The sequence below is a fragment of the Symphalangus syndactylus genome, chromosome 4 (assembly GCF_028878055.3).
Source record: "Symphalangus syndactylus isolate Jambi chromosome 4, NHGRI_mSymSyn1-v2.1_pri, whole genome shotgun sequence".
NCBI lineage: Eukaryota > Metazoa > Chordata > Mammalia > Primates > Hylobatidae > Symphalangus > Symphalangus syndactylus.
In genome coordinates this window covers 142,787,575-142,810,992 of record NC_072426.2, presented here as the reverse complement: position 1 = coordinate 142,810,992, position 23,418 = coordinate 142,787,575, and the positions used below count along the sequence as shown (strand labels likewise).

The 23,418-nt window shown below is 38.3% G+C and overlaps 1 protein-coding gene across 44 annotated transcripts in view; it reads left to right on the top strand.

The window, feature by feature from the left end:
- The window catches only part of NEK1 (NIMA related kinase 1), a 225,714-nt gene that overhangs the window by 105,803 nt on the left and 96,493 nt on the right, over positions 1-23,418 (top strand). For 22 of the 44 annotated variants that reach the window (XM_055276379.2, XM_055276377.2, XM_055276381.2 and 19 more), the window contains 3 exons: positions 4,011-4,094; positions 4,549-4,626; positions 5,528-5,623. In XM_055276379.2, coding sequence (XP_055132354.1) covers positions 4,011-4,094; positions 4,549-4,626; positions 5,528-5,623 — 258 coding nt within the window. Of the gene's footprint in view, positions 1-3,489; positions 3,574-4,010; positions 4,095-4,548; positions 4,627-5,527; positions 5,624-23,418 lie in introns of those variants that run through there. The other 22 variants (XM_055276376.2, XM_055276368.2, XM_055276375.2 and 19 more) reach the window with 5 other exon arrangements.

Here is a 23,418-nt window from a genome sequence, read left to right as displayed (position 1 = left end):
CAAACTTAAACCACAATGATGTTATCACTTCACACCTATCAAAATGGCTATAATAAAAAAATAGTGATAAAACCAAATGCTGATGAAGTTTTGGAGAAACTGTTCACCTATACATTGTTGTTCGGAATGTAAAATGATACAGTCATTGTGCAAAATAGTTTCACAGTTCCTTTTTAAACTAAAAATGGACTTCATACCAAGAACCAGTGATTTCATTCTTGTGCATATGTTCCAGAGAAAACTTGTTGTCACTTAGAAACTCATTCATGAATATTCATAGAAACTTTATTTGTAATAACAAAAAACTTAAAACTACCCAAATGCCCTTTAATGGGTGAATGAATGAAAAGACTGTATCATAACACCATATCCACCCCATGGAATACTGCTTTGCAATGAAAAGGAATGAACTATTGATGCATTGCAATACCATAGATGGACCAAATATAATTATATTGAGTGAAAACACTCAGTCTCAAAAGGACACATATTGTGTGAGTCTATATAGAAATTATGACATAATTATCAAGATGGAGAACAGTTTAGTGGTTGATGGGTTAGGGATGGAGCCACAACAGTGTGGCTATGAAGTGTTCCAGTAATAATACAGCTAAGTGTCTTGATTAGGGTGGAATTAACATAAGATGACATGAGTGACAAAATTGTGTAGAGGCATGACACAAATAGAAGATTATATCTATAATTTGAATCAGTGTCAGTTTCCTGGTTTTGATGGTGTAATGTAGTTATGCAAGATGAGAAATTTGGGAAAGGCTGGGTGAAGGGGCGCACAGGACCTCCCTATATATTCTTTTCACCTTTCTGTGTATCTATAATATTTCAAACTAAAAAGGTTTTAAAGCTTCAGAGTAACTCAGATTCTTGTATTTCTCAAATATCATGAAAGGAAGTTATCGTCTATAGCAATACTCAGTTCACTACCACCCACTCCCCTTAACTTTGTAGATACTCCCATATGCCTTTTCAGAATTTATCTCACATCTTTGCCCAGCGCTGCTTATTTCTTATTTTCCTTCACATCCCCAACTCTTTGACTTATATATATCTCAAAAGCTCAAATACTGATAAGCTATTGCAAGGACCGTCTTGAAGAGGGGAGGAAACTGAGTGAGTAAAGGCCCTTTGTCATGCTGCAAAAGAAAAAAGGCAGGGCATTCTCTTACAGTAATACTTTTTTGCTCTGTTACACCCAAGAAGTAGATGTTTTTATGCCTAGACTTAACAACAAGTTTAAGCAGTTTTTTTTAAGATCAGCAGTGTTTATGTGATGTTGACAAAAACAAATTTCAGAGTCTGTATGTATTTCATGTTCTTAACTAAAATATACTGCCCTTCCACCATTATAATGCACTCTAATGAGTGCTACTGTGAGAGGTATCTATAAAGAAATGGTATGGAAGGTCAAAGGAAGCACACTTAACTCCCTAGAGAAGGCTTTGAAGAGGCTTCTGGGGTGAGATATTTGGTTCGAGTTTTGGAAGATGAGTAGAGTTACCCATCTTAAGAGGATGAGTGAGATCATGGTACAGTTTACAGACCACAAGTAGTTGTCATAGCCAGAATGTAGGATTTATGACTGAGCAGTGGCAGAGATGAGACTAGAAATGGCGAGATCACAAATGGCTTTACCTGCCATTCAACAGAATGTGAATTAAAGTCTGAAGATAATAGTAACCATTGAAGGATTTGTGTGGGATTTGATGTGAAAGAGAAAGGTTACTCTCAGTGCATTGTAGAGAATAGAATTGTGGGATGTGAGACTAGAGGTAAGATGAGTTGGGAAACTCATTTAGCAATTTAAGAGTCAAAAGAAGAGAGGCTGAGCGAAGGCAGAAACTGAAATGATAAATTATAGAATTATTAGGAGATAGAATTGGTAATTTGGCATATTTGAGTATAGTAGGTAAGAGGCAAATGTAATTCCTAGTTTGCTGACTTGAGTGGCTGATCACGTTCAATAACTGAATTGGGAATAAGATTATATAGTAAAAGGAAGGATAAAGTCAGGTTTATAAATTGAGGTAGCTTTGCTGCGTAAGAGTGGAGTTGCCCGGATGTCAGTTTAACATACACAGAAAGCTGTAAAGAGAAAAGGGCTGCAAGGTTTGGGAATTGGCAGCATATGTTAAAGCCTGGGGATGAGAAGAGAAGGAGGGCCAGAAAATGAAACTCTAGAAAATATTGACATTCAGCAACAAGCCAAGGAGAGAAAAGCCTGTGAAAAATAGTGACAGTTGGAAGAACCCGAGAGAGTGCCATTATAAATACTGAAAGAGAAGAGAGACTTTTTAAAAATGTGTGAATTATAGAACATTTGTATAGTGGAGTGTTATGAATAGTATGTAGTCACTTAAGAATAGTGTTTGTAAGGAATATTAAATGGATGTGGGAAGAGATTCAGGATATAATATTGTCTGGATAACTAGTAAAATACCAGTTTTATAAAAATAAACATGTATGTATTATACATATACAGAGAAGGAAATTTGGAAGACAGTACCCTCAAATTTTAAGTTTCTCAGATGGCAGAATTATAAATGATTCACATTTTCTTTATTTTTTAATAAATTTTCTATAATGAGTATGTATTATGACAGAAAAAATACATATATAAATTAAGTGGATTCAGTCAAAACTAATTTCCAGTGGAAATGTTAAACGCAAAAATCACTCAAAAGGGCTCATTTCAATTGTGAAGTAGGAAGTCATTGGTGACCTTAGAAAATTTTCAGAGTCATAATGGGATCAGAAACTAGATTGTAGTGAGCTAAAAAATGACTGGGAAGCAGAAAAATTGAGATGATGAATAAAAAAAGTACACATTCAATAAGCCAATAAAAAGACATTTGATAGGAAAGTGGGACTAAAGAGTTTTTTTAAGGGAGGAATTCGAAGCATGCTTGTATGCTGAAGGAAGAGAAACATATAAACTATGTTCAAAAATGAGTCTGTGATTGGGTTTGACCATTTGCTGTATAGTAACTGAACATGCCTGAGTGCACACAGTTTGATTGAGATCTCTTAATTAATATACAACCCATTTGTTGAATCTAGAAAAAGTGATCTCAAATATCTTATTTTGTATGTGTTTAGTATATATATATAGACGTATGTCGAAATGGATTGGCTGTTTGTAGAGGAAAATTTGGTTTGGGGTTTAACCTCCAAAGCAGTGATTTAAAAAAAAAAAAAAAAAAAACCAAAAAAAACCCTCTTAAGTGACTAATACAAAGATAGCTGATCTCCGTTTTGAATAATTATGTTTGGGGCTTAATTGCTTCCTTCTGTTCTCACTAAATATGTATTTCAAGTTGACATAGGAAAACGCTAGGGTTTGTTATCACAGTTTATCATCAAGAAATGGTCAGTATTTGCCAAAAGAAATAAAGTAGCACCTGGATATTCCTTGGTAAGATAATAATGTAGCCTTAGTCATTCTTTAAACTTAGTACATTAAATGATAAACAGGGAATCCTGCAAAACCTGGCAGCTATGTATGGAGGCAGGCCCAGCCCTTCAAGAGGAGGGAAGCCAAGAAACAAAGAGGAAGAGGTATGCTTCCCGCATGTTCGCTACCTCCATCACATAGCCATTTTTGAATTTATTGCCTTCTTTTCTTGCATGGTTTAAATTCTTAACAATTATTTGAAGATTTTGTAGGTCTATAGGGACCTGTTAATATATTTTTGACTGACATTCTGTGTTATAATTTTGCCCCGTAACTTATTCAGTATTATGATTTCAGTTTCTTTTCTTTTGATTAAATTAAAAATTTGTAATTTTATAATGTATTTCTTTCTTTTCAGAAATAAATTTTTCTTAATTAAACACTTGAAAGCTAATATTACATTTCCATTAACCAGATTTCAGAACTTTTATTTCTTGTGTTCAAATTAACACTGTTCCTTAAATTTAAAAAAAATCTAGCAGTAAAAATGCCAATAGCTTTACTTTTACATTATTATGTTGGGGTTTTTGCCTCCTTGTAGGTTTATCTGGCAAGACTGAGGCAAATAAGACTACAGAATTTCAATGAGCGCCAACAGATTAAAGCCAAACTTCGTGGTGAAAAGGTAGGTTGAAAAGCTATTTTTTTTAAGAAATTGAATGATATCATAGTAGGTTAACATTTAAAATGCTGTGCCATTAACAACAACAACAACAACAAAAAACTGATGACGATAGTGGAAGTTCAAAGATCAAAAAACTACACATAAAGTAAATCTTATTTATGTGATTTTAAATTGATAAGACCATTTGTTCCAGAGAAATTCTGGGAGGAAAATATAACTAGTATTCATGGGAGGATTAAAATGCATTTTATATCATTATCTTTTTGTTCCATTGTTCTTAAAGGCTGATAGTGGTGGAGAGTTCAGTTGCAGCTTTAGGAGAAAACTAACAGCATTAAATGATTTCCAGTTTATAGTTTTAGATTTTAGTTTATTCATTGTTATCTTTCATAGAGCTCTGCACTCAATTTGATGATTCTATCCTAAGTGATTTGCTTATCTACTTATTTTGTAGAAGGAAGCTAATCATTCTGAAGGACAAGAAGGAAGTGAAGAGGCCGACATGAGGCGCAAAAAAATCGAATCACTGAAGGTATAGACTAGAAATGATACAGGTTTTCTTAGAGAAAATTGAAAGCTGAGATAGCAAATTGTGTTTTTTTGTTTGTTTGTTTGTTTGTTTTCTTGAGATGGAGTCTCACTCTGTCGCCCAGGCTGGAGTGCAGTGGCACGATCTCGGCTCACTGCAAGCTCCGCCTCCCAGGTTCACGCCATTCTCCTGCCTCAGCCTCTCCGAGTAGCTGGGACTACAGGCGCCCGCCACCACGCCCGGCTAATTTTTTGTATTTTTAGTAGAGACGGGGTTTCACCGTGGTCTCGATCTCCTGACCTCGTGATCCGCCCGCCTTGGCCTCCCAAAGTGCTGGGATTACAAGCGTGGGCCACTGCGCCCGGCCGCAAATTGTGTTCTTAAGTTTTGCATAGTTATATCACTTTATTTTCTTCCTTTAATTTTTCTTTCATCTTTCTCCTCCACTTTTTGGTTTCTAAAAATAGTATTTTTCTCTTTGTATTATATTTATGAAAACAGATAAAACCATGGCATAAATACATGAAACTATCATATAAGTAATCTTGGAAAAAAAATGGTAACCTTAAAAATGAAAAATATACAAATATACATCCCCATGAAGGTAAACAAAGTCTGTGTATAACAATTGTTTTAAGTTTTTACATTTTTTTTCCATTCAAATATACCTGCCTTTATTTTCACTCAGCAAATATTTATTGAACACCTGCTGTATGTCAAGGCTGGTTCTAGGTGCTAGAGATTTAGAGTGAGCTTACATTTTTATTCTAAGACTACATGCACATTTCTTTTTTGGCTAATAAGTAAATATCTTTATAGACCTGGCAAAAAAAAACCAAAAAAACCAAAAAACCCTATGCCCTTCTTTCTGATAACTCATTTTGTTAATTGTTTTTATTTTTAGGCCCATGCAAATGCACGTGCTGCTGTGTTAAAAGAACAGCTAGAACGAAAGAGAAAGGAAGCTTATGAGAGAGAAAAAAAAGTGTGGGAAGAGCATGTAAGATTTAGCTCATATTCTTAATCCTGGTTGTATTAACATTTTTATAGCTCTTCCTGGGTAGTACATCAGTATTATAATTTTCTAATGCTTTTTTTTTCTGTTTTTTCATTCTCATTCTCTCTCTCACCCTTTCTCATTACCTCTCTTTCTCAGTCTCTCTGTCTCTCTCGCATTTAAGAATAATCAATGTGGAAGTTATTTGGGAGATTGATTTGAATCAGAACTAATTTATTTTATTTTTTTATTATTATTATTTTTTGAGATGGAGTCTTGCTCTGTCACCCAGGCTGAAGTGCAGGGACACGATCTCGGCTCACTGCAACCTCCACCTCCTGGGTTCAAGTGATTCTTCCACCTGAGCCTCCCAAGTAGCTGGGACTACAGGCGCGTACCACCACACCCAGCTAATTTTTGTATTTTTAGTAGAGACAGGGTTTCACCATGTTGGCCAGGCAGATCTTAAACTCCTGACCTCGTGATCTGCCCGCCTCAGACTCCCAAAGTGCTGGGATTACAGGCATGAGCCACTGCGCCTGGCCCTTACTTTATTTTTAAATTTTTAATTTGCTATTGCCAAGTAGCTTATCAAAATCCCAGCATAATTTAATGACTACATCGTCCTTCTGCCACCAATTTATAATGCTACTTGTAAGATTTATTAAATTCCTATATATACCAGTGAATGAATCTATAGCAAGTATGTAACAAGCTGTATCTTCCTTTGGGCTTTCTCCTTTGCTCTATTACTCTGTCTTTTCTGCCAGTACCTCGTTGTATTAGTAATTATTTACAATATGCTTTAATTTCTAATAGAATTCTTTCCTCATTTCCCCTTTACTCTCCTTTTTACACTTATTATTCTTAGTTATTTGCTCTCTTTTTCTTTACCAGATACATTTTTAGGGTAATTCTTGTTTCTTTTTTTTTTTTTTCAATCCTGTTGTAATTTTGATTAGTATTATATTAAACCTACAAGTTAAGAAGAATTGACATAGTTATAATAGTTTTTATACAGGAACAAGTTAAATTTCTACATTTACTCATAGTTTCTTTTATATATCTTACACAAATTTTGATCATTTTCACACTTATCTGTTGTATTTCTTATAAAGGTTATTTCTAGATAGTTTATAATTCCATTTCAATCTTTAAAGGTTTTTTTTCCTAACAGAATATTGCTAATATTTGCAGACATTTTGAGTTTTTGCTTATCCTCTTATCCAGTGAGTTTTCCTGTTCTGCCAATTTTAAGTAAATTTTCTGGGTTTTAGCCTACAACTAGATCATTTGCAAATAGCCATGATACACATCATAGAAACAACAGTTCCCATAGTTTATTGCTTGTTGTGTGCCAGGCATATTATGACCACTCTAGTATTGACCCATGAACAACATGGGGGTTGGGGCATTGGCCCCTTGCACAGTCAAAAATTCACATATAACTTTTGACTCCCCACAGTCTTTACTACTGATATCCTACTGTTGACTGGAAGCCCTGCCAATAACATAGAGTAACATCTATTTTATATGTTGTGTGTATTATATGCTGTATTCTTACAACAAAGCTAAAGAAAAAAATGTTATTAAGAAAATCATAAGGAAGAGAAAATATATTTACTATTTTTAAATGGAAGTGGATCATCATAAAGGTCTTCATCCTCATCTTCAGGTGGAGTAGGCTGAGGAAGGAGGAGTAAGAGGGTTGGTCTTGCTGTCTCGGGTGGCAGAGGCAGAAAAAAAATTGTGTGTAAGTGGATTTGTACTGGTCAAACCTGTGTTGTTCAAGGATTAACTGTGTATTTATTGTTTTTTTTTTTTATTTTTGTAGGTACATGGTAGATGTATATATTTATGGGATCCATGAGATAATTTCATACAGGCATAAATACATACTAATCACAGGGTAAATGGGGTATCTATCACCTCATGCATTTATCCTTTCTTTGCATTTCAAACAATCCAGTTACACCCGTTTAGTTATTTTAAAATGTACAATAAATTATTGTTGACTATATTCACCCTGTTGTGCTATCAAATACTGGATCTTACTCATTTTATCTAATTTTTGTACCCATTAGCCATTCCCACTTTCATGCACTACCCTTTCCAGCTTTTGGTAACAATCATGTTCCGTTTCCATGAATTCAATTGTTTTAATTCTTTTAGTTTCCACAAATAAGTGAGAACATGCAAAATTTGTCTTTCTGTGCCAGGCTTATTTCACCTAACGTAATAGAACTCCAGTTCCTTTCATATTGTTGCAAATGACAGGATCTTATTCTATTTTATGGCTGAAGAGTACTCCATTGTGTATATGTCCCACAATTTTCTTTATCCACTCATCTTTTGATGGACAGTTAGGTTGCTTCCAGATTTTGGCTATTGTGTATAGTCCTGCAATAAACATGGGAGTGCAGATATCTCTGATATACTGATTTCCTTTCTTTTGGATATATACCTAGCAGTGGGATTGCTAGATTGTATGGTAGTTCTATTTTTAGTTTTTTGAGGAACGTCCAAACTGTTCTCCATAGTGGCTGTACTAGTTTAAATTCCCACCAACAGTGTACGAGTGTAAGAGGGTTCCCTTTTCTCCACATCCTTGCCAGCATTTGTTATTGCTAGTCCTTTTGATAAAAGCCGTTTTGACTGGGGTGAGATGATATCTCATTGTCATTTTGATTTGTATTTCTCTGATGATCAGTGATGTTGAGCACTTTTTCATATACCTGTTTGCCATTTGTATGTCATCTTTTTAGAAATGTCTATTCAGATCTTTTGCCCATTTTAAACTGGATTATTAGATTTTTCCTGTTGAGTGGTTTGAGGTCCTTATATATTCTGGTTATTAATCCCTTGTCAGATGGGTAGTTTGCAAATATTTTCTCCCATTCTGTGGGTTGTCTCTTCACTGTGTTGATAGTTTCCTTTGCTGTACAGAAGCTTTTTAACTTGATGTGATCCCATTTGTCCATTTTTGCTTAGGTTGCGTGTGCTTATGGGGTATTACTCAAGAAATCTTTGCGTAGGCCAGTGTCCTAGAGAGTTTCCCCAGTGTTTTATTTTAGTAGTTTCATAGTTTGAGGCCTTAGATTTAAGTCTTTAATCCATTTTGATTTGATTTTTGTATATGGCAAAAGATAGGAGTCTAGTTTCATTCTTCTGCATATGGATATCCAGTTTTCCCAGCACCATTTATTGAAGAGACTGTCTTTTCTCAAACGTATATTCCTGGAACATTTGTTAAAAATGAATTCACTGTACATGTATGGATTTATTTCTGGGTCTCTTCTGTTTCACTAGCCTATGTGCCTGTTTTTATGCCAGCACCACGCTGTTTTGGTTACTATAGCTCTGTAGTATAATTTGAGGTCAGGTAATGTGATTCCTCCAGTTTTGTTCTTTTTGCTCAGGATAACTTTGGCTATTCTGGGTCTTTTGTGGTTCTATATGAACTTTAGAGTTTTTTTATTTTTTACAAAAAAATAACATTGGTAATTTGATTGAAATTGAATTGATTCTGTAGATTACTTCAGGCAGTATGGACATTTTAATGATACCAAGTCTCCTTCCATGAGCATTGAATGTACTTCCATTTGTTTATATCATCTATGATTTCCTTCATCAGTGTTTTGTAGTTCTCCTTGTAGAGCTCTTTCACCTCATTGGGTAAATGTATTCCTCAGTATTTTTGTGTGTGAGTGGCTATTGTAAATGAGATTGCATTACTGGTTTCATTCTCAGCCTGAATGTTATTGGAGTATAGAAATACTACTGATTTTTGTACAATGATTTTATGTCCTGAAACTTTACTGAAGTCACTCATCAAGTCTAGGAGTCGTGGTGGAATTGTTAGAATTTTCCAGATACAGAATTAAATTGTCCACAAAGAGATAATTTGACTTTCGCTTTTCCTATTTGGATGTCTTTTATTCTTTTCTCTCACCTGATTGCTCTGGCTAGGACTGCCAGTACTATGTTGAATAGGATTGCTAAGAATGGAATCCTTGTCTTGTTCTAGTTCTTAGGAGGAATCCTTCTAACTTTTTGCTCATTCAGCATGATGTTGGCTGTGGGTTTGTCATAGGTGGTTCTTAATATTTTGAGATATCTTCCTTTGATGCCTAATTTGTTAAGTGCTTTTTATCATAAAGGGATGTTGGATTTTATCAGATGCTTTTTATGTGTATATTGAGGTGATCATATTCTTTTTTAAAATTCTGTTTATGTGGAGAATCACATTTATTGGTTTGTGTGTGTTGAACCATCCTTGCATCCCAGGAATAAGGCTCACTTGATCATACAAATTTTCGTTTTAATGTGCTTCTACTGGATTTAGTTTGCTAATATTTTATAGAGGATTTTTGTATCTATTTTCATCAGCAACATTGGCCTGTAGTTTTCTTTTTTTGTTGTGTCCTTGCCATATTTTGATAATCATGATGAAACCGGTCTTGTAGAATAAGTTAGGGAGGAATCTCTCCTTCTTAATTTATTTTCAATAATTTCAGTAGGATTGGCATTAGCCTTCTTTGTATATCTTGTGAATCTATCTGGTCCAGGACTTTTTTTTGATTTGTAGTTTTTTTTTTTTATTACTGATTCAATTTTGTACTCATTATTGGTCTGTTCAAGGTTTTTTCTTCCTAGTTCAATCTTGGGAGATTGTGTGTTTCCAAGAATTTGTTCATTTCCTAATTTTATAGTATGTGCACATGGAGATGTTTATAGTAGTCTCTGAGGATCTTTTGTATTTCTGTGGGATCCGTTGTAATGTCACCTTTGTTATTTCTGACTGTGTTTATGAATCTTCTCTTTTTTTTCATGTGTTAATCTTTCCAGGAGGTTATTAATCTTGTTTATCTTTTTGAAGAACCAACTTTTGTTTGATCTTTTCTATGGCTGTTTGGTCTCATTTTAGTTCTGCTTTGATTTTAGTTATTTCTTTTCGTCGGCTAGCTTTCAGTTTAGTTTGTTTTTGTTCTTCTAGTTCCTGTAGGTGCAACATTAGGTTGTTAATTTGAGATCTTTCTATTATTTTTGTATCAGCATTTAATGCTGTAAACTTTCCTTTTAACTGCTTTTGCCATATCTCAGAGGTTTTGGTATGTAGTGTTTCTACTTTCATTTGTTTCAAAATTTTTTTAAATGTCTACCTTAATTTTATTGTTTTCCGAAAGTCATTCAGCAGCAGGTTGTTTACTTTCCATGTATTTGTGTGGCTTTGAGAGCTCCTCTTGGTATTGATTTCTATTTTTATTCTACTGTGGTCCAAGAAGATGCTTAGTATGATTTCAGTTTTTTAAAAAATTTATTGAGACTTGCTTTATGACTGAGTATGTGGTCAGTCTTAGAGTATGTTCTGTGTGCAGATAAAAAGAGTGTGTATTCTGTGGTTGTTTAGTGGAGTGTTCTGTAGATGCTAATTAGGTCCAACTGGTCAAGTGTCCAATTTAAGTCTAGAATCTATTAGTTTTGGGCCCCGATCGGTTTAATGCTATCAGTGGGGTGTTAAAGTGTCCACTATTATTGTATGATATTATTGTCTGTCCCTTTTCTTAGATCTAGTAGTAATTGTTTATAAATCAGGGTCCTCAAGTGTTGGGCACATATATATTTAGGATAGTTAAATTCTCTTCTTTAATTGGACCTTTCATCATTATGTAGTGCTTTTCTTTGTCCTTTTGTACTGTTGTTGATTTAGAATCTGTTTTATCTGATACAAGAGTATCAAGCCCTGATCTTTTTTGTTTTAAATTTGTGTGATCTTTCCCCATCCCTTTACATCAAGTGCTTTGGGTGTCGTTACATGTGAGATGGGTCTCTTGAAGATAGCAGAAGATTGGGTCTTGTTTTTTCATTCAGTTTGCCATTCTGTGTTTTTAGTGAAGCATTTAGGCCATTTATGTTCAGTGTTAATACTGATATGTGAGGTTTTCTTCCTCTCTTAGTGTTAACTAGTTGCTTTGTGTCTGAATTGTATAGTTGCTTTATAGTGGCAGTAGCTTTGAACTTACACATACTTTTGTGGTAGCAAGTGTCATTCTTTTATTTTCATGTTTAGAACTCCTTTAAGCATTTTTGTAGGGCCTATCTGGTGGTGTCAAATTCTCTTAGCAATTGCTTGTCTGGGAAAAACTTTATTTCTCCTTTGTTTGTGAAGCTTACTTAGCTTGGCAGGCTGTGAAATTCTTGGCTGGCATTTCTTTTCTTTAAGAAGGCTAAAAATAGGCCACCAATGTCTTCTGGTTTGTAAGATTTCTGCTAAGAAATCTATTGGAGGAGGAGCCAAGATGGCCGAATAGGAACAGCTCTAGTCTGTAGCTCCCAGCGTGAGTGACGCAGGAGACAGGTGATTTCTGCATATCCAACTGAGGTACCGGGTTTGTCTCACTGGGGACTGTCAGACAGTGGGTGCAGGACAGTGGGTGCAGCGCACCAAGCATGAGCCGAAGCAGGACGAGGCATCGCCTCACTGGGGAAGTGCAAGGGATCAGGGAATTCCCTTTCCTAGTCAAAGAAAGGGGTGACAGATGGCACCTGGAAAATCGGGTCACTCCCACCCTAATATTGCGCTTTTCCAACGGTCTTAGCAAACGGCACACCAGGAGATTATCCCGTGCCTGGCTCGGAGAGGCCTATGCCCACGGAGCCTCGCTCATTGCTAGCACAGCAGTCTGAGATCAAACTGCAAGGCAGCAGCGAGGCTGGGGGAGGGGCGCCTACCATTGCGGAGGCTTGAGCAGGTAAACAAAGCAGCTGGGAAGCTCAAACTGGGTGGAGCCCACCACAGCTCAAGGAGGCCTGCCTGCCTCTGTAGACTCCACCTCTGGGGGCAGGGCATAGCCAAACAAAAGGCAGCACAAACTTCTGCAGACTTGAATGTCCCTGTCTGACAGCTTTGAAGAGAGTAGTGGTTCCCCCAGCACGCAGCTGTAGATCTGAGAACGGACAGACTGCCTCCTCAAGTGGGTCCCTGACCCTGAGTAGCCTAACTGTGAGGCACCCCCCAGTAGGGGCAGACTGACACCTCACACGGCTGGGTACTCCTCTGAGACAAAACTTCCAGAGGAACTATCGGGCAGCAACATTTGCTGTTCACCAGTATCTGCTTTTCTGCAGCCTCTGCTGCTGATACCCAGGCAAACGGTCTGGAGTGGACCTCCAGCAAACTCCAACAGACCTGCAGCTAGGGGTCCTGACTGTTAGAAGGAAAACTAACAAACAGAAAGGACACCCACACCAAAACCCCATCTGTACGTCACCATCATCAAAGACCAAAGGTAGATAAAACCACAAAGATGGGGAACAAACAGAGCAGAAAAACTGGAAACTCTAAAAATCAGAGTGCCTGTCCTCCTCCAAAGGAATGCAGCTCTTCACCAGCAACGGAACAAAGCTGGATGGAGAATGACTTTGACGAGTTGAGAGAAGAAGGCTTGAGATGATCAAACTACTCCGTGCTAAAGGAGGAAGTTTGAACCAATGGCAAAGTAGTTAAAAACCTTGAAAAAAAATTAGATGAATGGCTAACTAGAATAACCAATGCAGAGAAGTCCTTAAAGGACCTGATGGAGCTGAAAACCACAGCACGAGAACTACGTGACGAATGCACAAGCCTCAGTAGCTGATTCGATCAACTGGAAGAAAGGGTAGCAGTGATGGAAGATGAAATGAATGAAATGAAGCAAGAAGAGAAGTTTAGAGAAAAAAGAATAAAAAGAAACGAACAAAGCCTCCAAGAAATATGGGACTATGTGAAAAGACCGAATCTATATCTGATTGGTGTACGTGAAACTGACGAGGAGAATGGAACCAAGTTGGAAAACACTCTGCAGGATATTATCCAGGAGAACTTCCCCAATCTAGCAAGGCAGGCCAACATTCAAATTCAGGAAATACAGAGAACGCCACAAAGATACCCCTTGAGAAGAGCAACTCCAAGACACGTAATTGTCAGATTCACAAAAGTTGAAATGAAGGAAAAAATGTTAAGGGCAGCCAGAGAGAAAGGTCAGGTTACCCACAAAGGGAAGCCCATCAGACTAACAGTGGATCTCTCGGGAGAAACTCTACAAGCCAGGAGAGAGTGGGGGGCATTACTCAACATTCTTAAAGAAAAGAATTTTCAACCCAGAATTTCATATCCAGCCAAACGAAGCTTCATAAGTGAAGGAGAAATAAAATACTTTACAGACAAGCAAATGCTGAGAGATTTTGTCACCACTAGGCCTGCCCTAAAAGAGCTCCTGATGAAAGCACTAAACATGGAAAGGAACAACCAGTACCAGCCACTGCAAAAACATGCCAAATTGTAAAGACCATCGAGGCTAGGAAGAAACTGCATCGACTAATGAGCAAAATAACCAGCTAACATCATAATGATAGGATCAAATTCACACATAACAATATTAACCTTAAATATAAATGGGCTAAATGCTCCAATTAAAGGACACAGACTGGGAAACTGGATAAGGAGTCAAGACCCATCAGTGTGGTGTATTCAGGAAACCCATCGCACCTGCAGAGACACACACAGACTCAAAATAAAGGGATGGAGGAAGATCTACCAAGCAAATGGGAAACACAAAAAGGCAGGGGTTGCAATCCTAGTCTCTGATAAAACAGACTTTAAACCAACAAAGATCAACAGAGACAAAGAAGGCCATTACATAATGGTAAAGGGATCAATTCAACAAGAAGAGCTAAGTATCCTAAATATATATGCACCCAATACAGGAGCACCCAGATTCATAAAGCAAGTCCTTAGAGACCAACAGAGACTTAGACTCCCACACAATAATAATGGGAGACTTTAACACCCCACTGTCAACATTAGACAGATCAATGAGACAGAAAGTTAACAAGGATATCCAGGAATTGAACTCAGCTCTGCACCAAGCAGACCTAATAGACATCTACAGAACTCTCCACCCCAAATTAACAGAATATACATTCTTTTCAGCACCACACCACACCTATTCCAAAATTGACCACATAGTTGGAAGTAAAGCACTCCTCAGTAAATGTAAAAGAACAGAAATTATAACAAACTGTCTCTCAGACCACAGTGCAATCAAACTAGAACTCAGGATTAAGAAACTCACTCAAAACCACTCAACTACATGGAAACTGAACAACCTACTCCTGAATGACTACTGGGTACATAACGAAATGAAGGCAGAAATAAAGATGTTCTTTGAAGCCAATGAGAACAAAGACACAACATACCAGAATCTCTGGGACACATTCAAAGCAGTGTGTAGAGGGAAATTTATGGCACTAAATGCCCACAAGAGAAAGCAGGAAAGATCTAAAATTGACACCCTAACATGACAATTAAAAGAACTAGAGAAGCAAGAGCAAACACATTCAAAAGCTAGCAGAAGGCAAGAAATAACTAAAATCAGAGCAGAACTGAAGGAAATAGAGACACAAAAAACCCTTCAAAAAATCAATGAATCCAGGAGCTGGTTTTTTGAAAACATTAAGAAAATTGATAGACCGCTAGCAAGACAAGTAAGAAAAGAGAGAAGAATCAGATAGATGCAATAAAAAATGATAAAGGGGATATCACCACCGATCCCACAGAAATACAAACTACCATCAGAGAATACTATAAACACCTCCACGCAAATAAACTAGAAAATCTAGAAGAAATGGATAAATTCCTCGACACGTCGACCCTTCCAAGACTAAACCAGGAAGAGGTTGAATCTCTGAATAGACCAATAACAGGCTCTGAAATTAAGGCAATAATTAACAGCCTAACAACCAAAAAAAGTCCAGATGGATTCACAGCTGAACTCTACCAGAGGTACAAGGAGGAGCTGGTACCATTCCTTCTGAAAGTATTCCAATTAATAGAAAAAGAGGGAATCCTCCCTAACTCATTTTATGAGGCCAGCATCATCCTGATACGAAAGCCTGGGAGAGGCACAAAAAAGAGAATTTTGGACCAATATCCCTGATGAACATCAATGCAAAAAATCCTCAATAAAATACTGGCAAACTGAGTCCAGCAGCACATCAAAAAGCTTATCCACCATGATCAAGTGGGCTTCATCCCTGGGATGCAAGGCTGGTTCAACATATGCAAATCAGTAAACATAATCCAGCATATAAACAGAACCAATGACAAAAACCACATGATTATCTAGTAGATGCAGAAAAGGTCTTTGACAAAATTCAACAACCCTTCATGCTAAAAACTCTCAATAAACTAGGTATTGATGGGACATACCTCAAAATAATAAGAGCTATCTATGACAAACCCACAGCCAATATCATACTGAATGGGCAAAAACTGGAAGCATTCCTTTGAAAACTGGCACAAGACAGGGATGCCCTCTTCAACTTTCAGCTTTCTACATATGGCTAGCCAGTTTTCCCAGCACCGTTTATTAAATAGGGAATCCTTTACTCATTTCTTGTTTTGGTCAGGTTTGTCAAAGATCAGACAGTTGTAGATATGCGGCGTTATTTCTGAGGGCTCTGTTCTGTTCCATTGGTCTATATCTCTGTTTTGGTACCAGTACCATGTTGTTTTGGTTACTGTAGCCTTGTAGTATAGTTTGAAGTTAGGTAGCGTGATGCCTCCAGCTTTGTTCTTTTGGCTTAGGATTGACTTGGCGATGCAGGCCCTTTTTTGGTTCCGTATGAACTTTAAAGTAGTTTAAAGTTCTATTCAACGTAGTGTTGGAAGTTCTGGCCAGGGCAATCAGACAGGAGAAGGAAATAAAGGGCATCCAGTTAGGAAAAGAGGAAGTCAAATTGTCCCTGTTTGCAGATGACATGATTGTATATCTAGAAAACCCCATTGTCTCAGCCCAAAATCTCCTTAAGCTGATAAGCAACTTCAGCAAAGTCTCAGGATACAAAATCAATGTACAAAAATCACAAGCATTCTTATACACCAATAACAGACAATCAGAGAGCCAAATCATGAGTGAACTCCCATTCGCAATTGCTTCAAAGAGAATAAAATACCTAGGAATCCAACTTACAAGGGATGTGAAGGACCTCTTCAAGGAGAACTACAAACCACTGCTCAATGAAATAAAAGAAGATACAAACAAATGGAAGAACATTCCATGCTCATGGGTAGGAAGAATCAATATTGTGAAAATGGCCATACTGCCCAAGGTAATTTATAGATTCAATGCCATCCCCATCAAGCTACCAATGACTTTCTTCACAGAATTGGAAAAAACTACTTTAAAGTTCATATGGAACCAAAAAAGAGCCCGCATCGCCAAGTCAATCCTAAGCCAAAAGAACAAAGCTGGAGGCATCACGTACCTGACTTCAAACTATACTACAAGACTACAGTAACCAAAACAACATGGTACTGGTACCAAAACAGAGATATAGACCAATGGAACAGAATAGAGCCCTCAGAAATAATGCTGCATATCTACAACTATCTGATCTTTGACAAACCTGACAAAAACAAGAAATGAGTAAAGGATTCCCTATTTAATAAATGGTGCTGGGAAAACTGGCTAGCCATATGTAGAAAGCTGCAACTGGATCCCTTCCTTACACCTTATACAAAAATTAATTCAAGATGGATTAAAGACTTACATGTTAGCCCTAAAACCATAAAAACCTTAGAAGAAAACCTAGGCAATACCATTCAGGACATAGGCATGGGCAAGGACTTCATGTCTAAAACACCAAAAGCAATGGCAACAAAAGCCAAAATTGACAAATGGGATCTAATTAAACTAAAGAGTTTCTGCACAGTGAAAGAAACTACCATCAGAGTGAACAGGCAACCTACAGAATGGGAGAAAATTTTTGCAATCTACTCATCTGACAAAGGGCTAATATCAAGAATCTACAATGAACTCAAACAAATTTACAAGGAAAAAACGAACAACCCCATCAAAAAGTGGGCAAAGGATATGAACAGACACTTCTCAAAAGAAGACATTTATGCAGCCAAAAGACACATGAAAAAATGCTCATCATCACTGGCCATCAGAGAAATGCAAATCAAAACCACAATGAGATACCATCTCACACCAGTTAGAATGGCCATCATTAAAAAGTCAGGAAAGAACAGGTGCTGGAGAGGATGTGGAGAAATAGGAACACTTTTACACTGTTGGTGGGACTGTAAACTAGTTCAACCATTGTGGAAATCAGTGTGGTGATTCCTCAGGGATCTAGAACTAGAAATACCATTTGACCCAGCCATCCGATTACTGGGTATATACCCAAAGGATTATAAATCATGCTGCTATAAAGACACATGCACACGTATGTTTATTGTGGCACTATTCGCAATAGCAAAGACTTGGAACCAACCCAAATGTCCAACAACGATAGACTGGATTAAGAAAATGTGGCACATATACAGCATGGAATACTATGCAGCCATAAAAAATGATGAGTTCATGTCCTTTGTAGGGACATGGATGAAGCTGGAAATCATCATTCTCAGCAAACTATCACAAGGTCAAAAAACAAACACTGCATGTTCTCACTCATAGGTGGGAATTGAACAATGAGAACACATGGACACAGGAAGGGGAACATCACACACCGGGGCCTGTTGTGGGGTTGGGGGAGGGCCGAGGGATAGCATTAGGAGATATATCTAATGTTAAATGATAAGTTAATGGGTGCAGCACACCAGCATGACACTTGTATACATATGTAACAAACCTGCACGTTGTGCGCATGTTACCTAAAACTTAAAGTATAATTAAAAACTCCATTGTTAGTCTGATGGGATTCCCTTTAAAAGAGGCAGTTTGGTTCTTTTCTTTAGCTGCCTTTAAGATCGTTTCTTTCACATTGACCTTGGATTGTCTGATGACTGTGTGCCTTGGTGATGGTCGTCTTATATAGTATCTCACTGGTGTTCTCTGAATTTCTTGTATCTGCATATCAATGTCTCTTGGAAGATTGGGGAAATTTTCCAGAATCATACCCTGAAATATGTTTTCCAACTTCCTTACTTTCTGTTTTTCTCTCTCAGGAATGCCAGTAATTCATAGGTTTGGTTGCTTTACATAATCACATTTCTTGAAGGCCTTCTTTGCTTTTTTAAATTCTTCCTCTTTATTTTTGTCTGACTGGGTTCATTCAAAAGACCAGTCTTTGAGCTCTGAAATTCTTTCTTCTGCTTTGTCTAGTCTGTTGTTAAGGCTTCCAACTGTATTTTGAAATTCCCGTAATGAGATTTTTAATTCCAGAAGTTCTGTTTGGTTCTTTGTTGATACCATTATGTCATCTTTCATGTCTTGGATCATTTTTCTGGCTTCTTCATATTGGATTTCAACTTCCTCTCAGATCTTGTGGAGTTTCCTTGCCATCAGTATTCCAAGTTCTATATGTATCATTTTAGATATTTCAGTCTGCTTAGGATTCATTGCTAGGGAGCTAGAACGATCCTTTGGAGGTGACAAAGCACCTTGGCTTTTTCTACTTCCAGAGTTCTTGCACTGATTCCTTCTCATCTGAGTGAGCTGACAATTCTTTTTTTGGATTTGTGTTTATTTGGATGGGACTTAATTTTTTTCCCCTTGAAGGTGTAACTGTGATGTATGTTGTGTATGCTTGATTGGCTTCTTTTCTGGGTGCTTTCGGGGGCCAAAGCTCCATATGGGTTTTTTGGTTGCCGGTAGGTTTGTATGGTGGCTTTCTCAGATGCTGTTTTTTGTAGTTTTTTCTTGGTGGTGTAATTCAGGCTGCAGTCCAGTAGATGGTGCTGAAGAATAAGATACAGCAGATTTATTTCAGCTGTGTTCACTTTCATCCGACTAGCCCAGAAAGGGCCATTGGGCCCCAGCAGAAAGAACTGCTGCCATGTCCACAATCACGCACTTTGGCCGGATGAGAAGGTGAGAGATGACCCCCTTCTCCACGTTTGTTCCGAGGCATCGGTGGTGCCCCCTTCGGTGGTTAGTGCTGCACCCACATTTCCTGTTTCCCACTGGTGGCTTTGACAGGCTGCTCTGTCTCCTCCCTGAGGGGCAGTTTGTGCCAAGGGTTCAATCTGTGGGAGACCCCAAACTCCCTGAGAATCTGCTGGTGTCATGTACTTGCCAAAGTCAGAGTAGGTTGTGTAGTATGTCTGCGGTTGGTGGTGCAGTGGCTCAAGTGCAGAGGATCTCCAAGCAAGGGAGTGGCACCACAGGTACACAACTGGTATGACAACTGCCATCTCAGTTTGAATCGGAGGTGGGTGCAGCATGGCTAAGTCAGCTGCTCACCCAGTTCTCTGTTTTCAGGAAGTCCTCTAATCGCCACCAATAGTGTTGCCCTGGCTTGCAAGGGCTGAGGGGCTTGCAAGGGCTGAGGGGCTCCCCAGCTGTTTAGCAGCCAGTGTGTTGTCAGAGGGGTGAGGGGAGCAGAGACACACTCCCACCTACACTTTCTGCTGGACTCTGAGTTCCTCAGCGGTCGATATCAACCAGACTTTTGCTGCTTTCTTTCTCTCCATCCAATCTTCTTCACGTGGGTACTCCAACAGGTCCTGGCTCTCTTCCCTCCGTTTCCTTGTCAAAACTTGATTATTTACCAGTAATTTTGATCTTCCTTCTGAGGAGAACTGGCATGAGATGTCCGTAGTCACCATCTTGAAGCAGCCTCTGAATCTTATTTTTCTATCCATTCTAAATCTTTTGATTGGAGAGCTTTATCACATTAAAGATTGTTATTGATAGGTAAGCACGTACTACTGCATTTGTTATTGTTTTCTGCTTGTTTTTTGGTCCTTTGTTCCTTTCTTCCTCTCTTATTGTCTACTTTTGTGATTTTGTGCTGTGTGCTAAGTTTTGATTCCTTTCTTGTTCTCATTTGTGTATCTACTTAGCATCTTATAGTAATAATAGACTATTTTAAGCTGATAACAATTTAACTTTGTCACCTGAAGATATTCTAGACTTTTACCCTCCTCACAATTATTTTGGCTGTCACAGTTTATACCTTTTTACATTTTAGACTTCATAACAACTTAATGCAATTACAGTTATTTTTGACTGTTTCAACATTTAACCTTTATAATAGCAATTTGAGAGATTTACACACCACTGTTGTACTAATGGAATATTCTGAATTTGAATATATATAAATACTTATCAGTGAGTTTTATACTTTGATATGTTCTTGTGATAGTAATTATTGTTCTTTTGTTTCTGGTTGAAGAACTCTTAAGCATTTCTTGTAAATCAGATCTAGAGGTGATGAATTCCCTTAGCTTTTGTCTATCTGGGAAAGACTTTACTTCTATTTTATTTCTGAAACACAGCTTTTCTAAGTATAGTATTGTTGGCTGTCAGGGTTTTTTTTAATTAGCACCTTGAGTGTATTATCCCATTCTCTCCTGACCTTCAAGATTTCTGCTGAGAAATCTGCTGATAGTCTAATGGCAAGCCCCTTGTATGTTGCTTGATGCTCTTCTCCTCTGCTTTTAAAATTCTTTGTCTTTTACTTTTAATGTTTTAAATTATAAAGTGCCTTGGTGAGGACCTTTTTGCATTGAACCCGTTCGCTACTTTTCAACTTCAGTAGATATGGATGACCATATCGCTCCCGAGACTTGGGAAGTGTTCAGCAAGTACTTCATTTAAAAAGCCTTCTGTGCCTTTCTCCATATCTTCTCTCTCTTTTTTTTTTTTTTTTTTTTGAGATGGAGTCTTGCTCTGTTCCTGGAGTGCAGTGACGTAATCTTGGCTCACTGCAACCTCCATCTCCTGGGTTCAAGCAGTTCTCCTGCCTCAGCCTCCTGAGTAGCTGGGACTACAGGCGCGTGACACCACACCTGGCTAATTTTTTGTATTTTTAGTAGAGACAGGGCTTCACCATGTTAGCCAGGATGGTCTCGATCTCCTGACCTCGTGATCCTCCCGCCTTGGCCTCCCAAAGTGCTGGGATTAGAGGTGTGAGCCACCACGCCCGGCCTCTTCTCTTTCTAGAGCTCATACTGTGACATTTGTTCATTTCATGGTGTTCCATAATCCCTGTAGACTTTCTTCACTTTTTCTCTATCTGGGCAACTTCAAAAGACCTGTCTTCAAATTCACAGATTGTTTCCTCTGCTTGATCTAGTCTGCTGTTGAAGCTCTCAATTTTTAGCAATTTCATTCATTTAATTCTTCAGCCCCAAGATTTCTGTTTGATCCTTTTTATGTTATGTATATCTTTATTGAGTTTGTAATTCATATCATGTATTATTTTGCTGATTTCATTGAATTGTCTATTCTCTTGTACATCCCTGAGTTTCTGTAAGATCATTACTTTGATTTCTCTTTCAGATAATTTGTAAATTTCCATTTCTTTGGGGTCATTACCTGGAGAATTATATTCCTTTGATGGCGTCATGTTTTCCTGCTTTTTCATGTTTCTTGTGTCCTTGCATTGATAACTGCACATCTAGTGGATCAGTGACCTCTTCCAAATTTATAGAGTTGCTTTTGTAGTGAGTGATTTTACCTATAGATGATTGCTAGGGGGTCAGTTGAGCAGGGTGCATTGGCTCTGCGGGTGATGGTGCAGTGGCTCAAGGGCAGAGGTTCTGCCTCTGGTTCCAGGTTGGCACGGTAGTGTAGTGTCCATGCAGCTCCTTCAGTTGTAATCAATATGAGTAATGGCTATAGGTACTTTAGCCATGTCTGTAGGAGTGTGTGACAGCAGTGGTAGCAGCATAGGTTATTAGGATTCTCAGTGGCAAGGGCTTTAATGGGGTCCTCCTGCTCTTGTTTGTCCTACCGTGGGGAGACTTTGTTGGGGAAATCATTCTTGTTGTCAGATTTGGCATAGCTCACAAGAAGCCTACAGTGGTGCTGGGGTCCTGGGCCCACTGTCTTCCTGAATTACTATGACACTTGTGACTTGAGTACAAGTTCACTCTCTGAGGTATGGGTAGATGAAGCTATTCTACAAAGGTGGGGACTGTGACTCTAAGGCATTCCCCCGTAGCTTGGGCCCGGGTAGCAGGGATATAGCTGTGACTCTGATCCTGAGAGTCAGGGCACAGCACTGGCATGGGTCTGGAGAAGAAGAGATGTTCTAGAGGCTTGGGCCCTAGGGAGCAGGGCATAACTGCAATTCAGTTTCTGGAGCCAGTAGGGCACAGTGGCAACTTGGACACCAGGAGAGGAGGTTCCTCATAGTGGTGACTCTGGCATGGCAGGACATAACAATGGACCAGGCTTTGTGAGGCTGGGTACAGCAGCAACAAGGGTCCATGAATGGTGGGGCACAGCTGTGGCTTAGGCATTGGGGGAAGGGAATAGCACAACAATGACTCCACTCTTCTGTATATGGCCATCCTTAGCCTGTGCTTCACAGGATTTCTGCCACTCCCTTGCTATTCTCTGACATTCTCCTTAAGTCATTCTGGTCAAAATGCAATTATCTGTTCATTGTTTTTGTCCTTTTTTTGTGGGGCAGAGGGTAGAGCATTCGGCATTTGTAATTTGCCATCCTGCTGATGTCACCACCCTCCTTGCCTGGCTGCCTGGCTGCCTGGCTACCCAGCTGCCTCCTTCTCTCCCTCCCTCCATCCCTCTATAGTTAGTTTCTATTGCCTTCAACCAAAGAATCTTAACCAATTTACCATGTAAAATGCTCAGCATGGTACCTGGTGAATAGTAACACACATAAATTCATTGGGAATGCTGTGTCTCATGATATTCCTGAGCTGTGCATAGGGAAATGTTCAGGAAACATCTGTTTATTTAATGCACACTGGTATAGTGGGAAAAAAATGAAACTGGGAATCAGAATACCTGATTTTGGTCTCAGCCTTGCCAATTAATTAGCCTGTTTGAGGA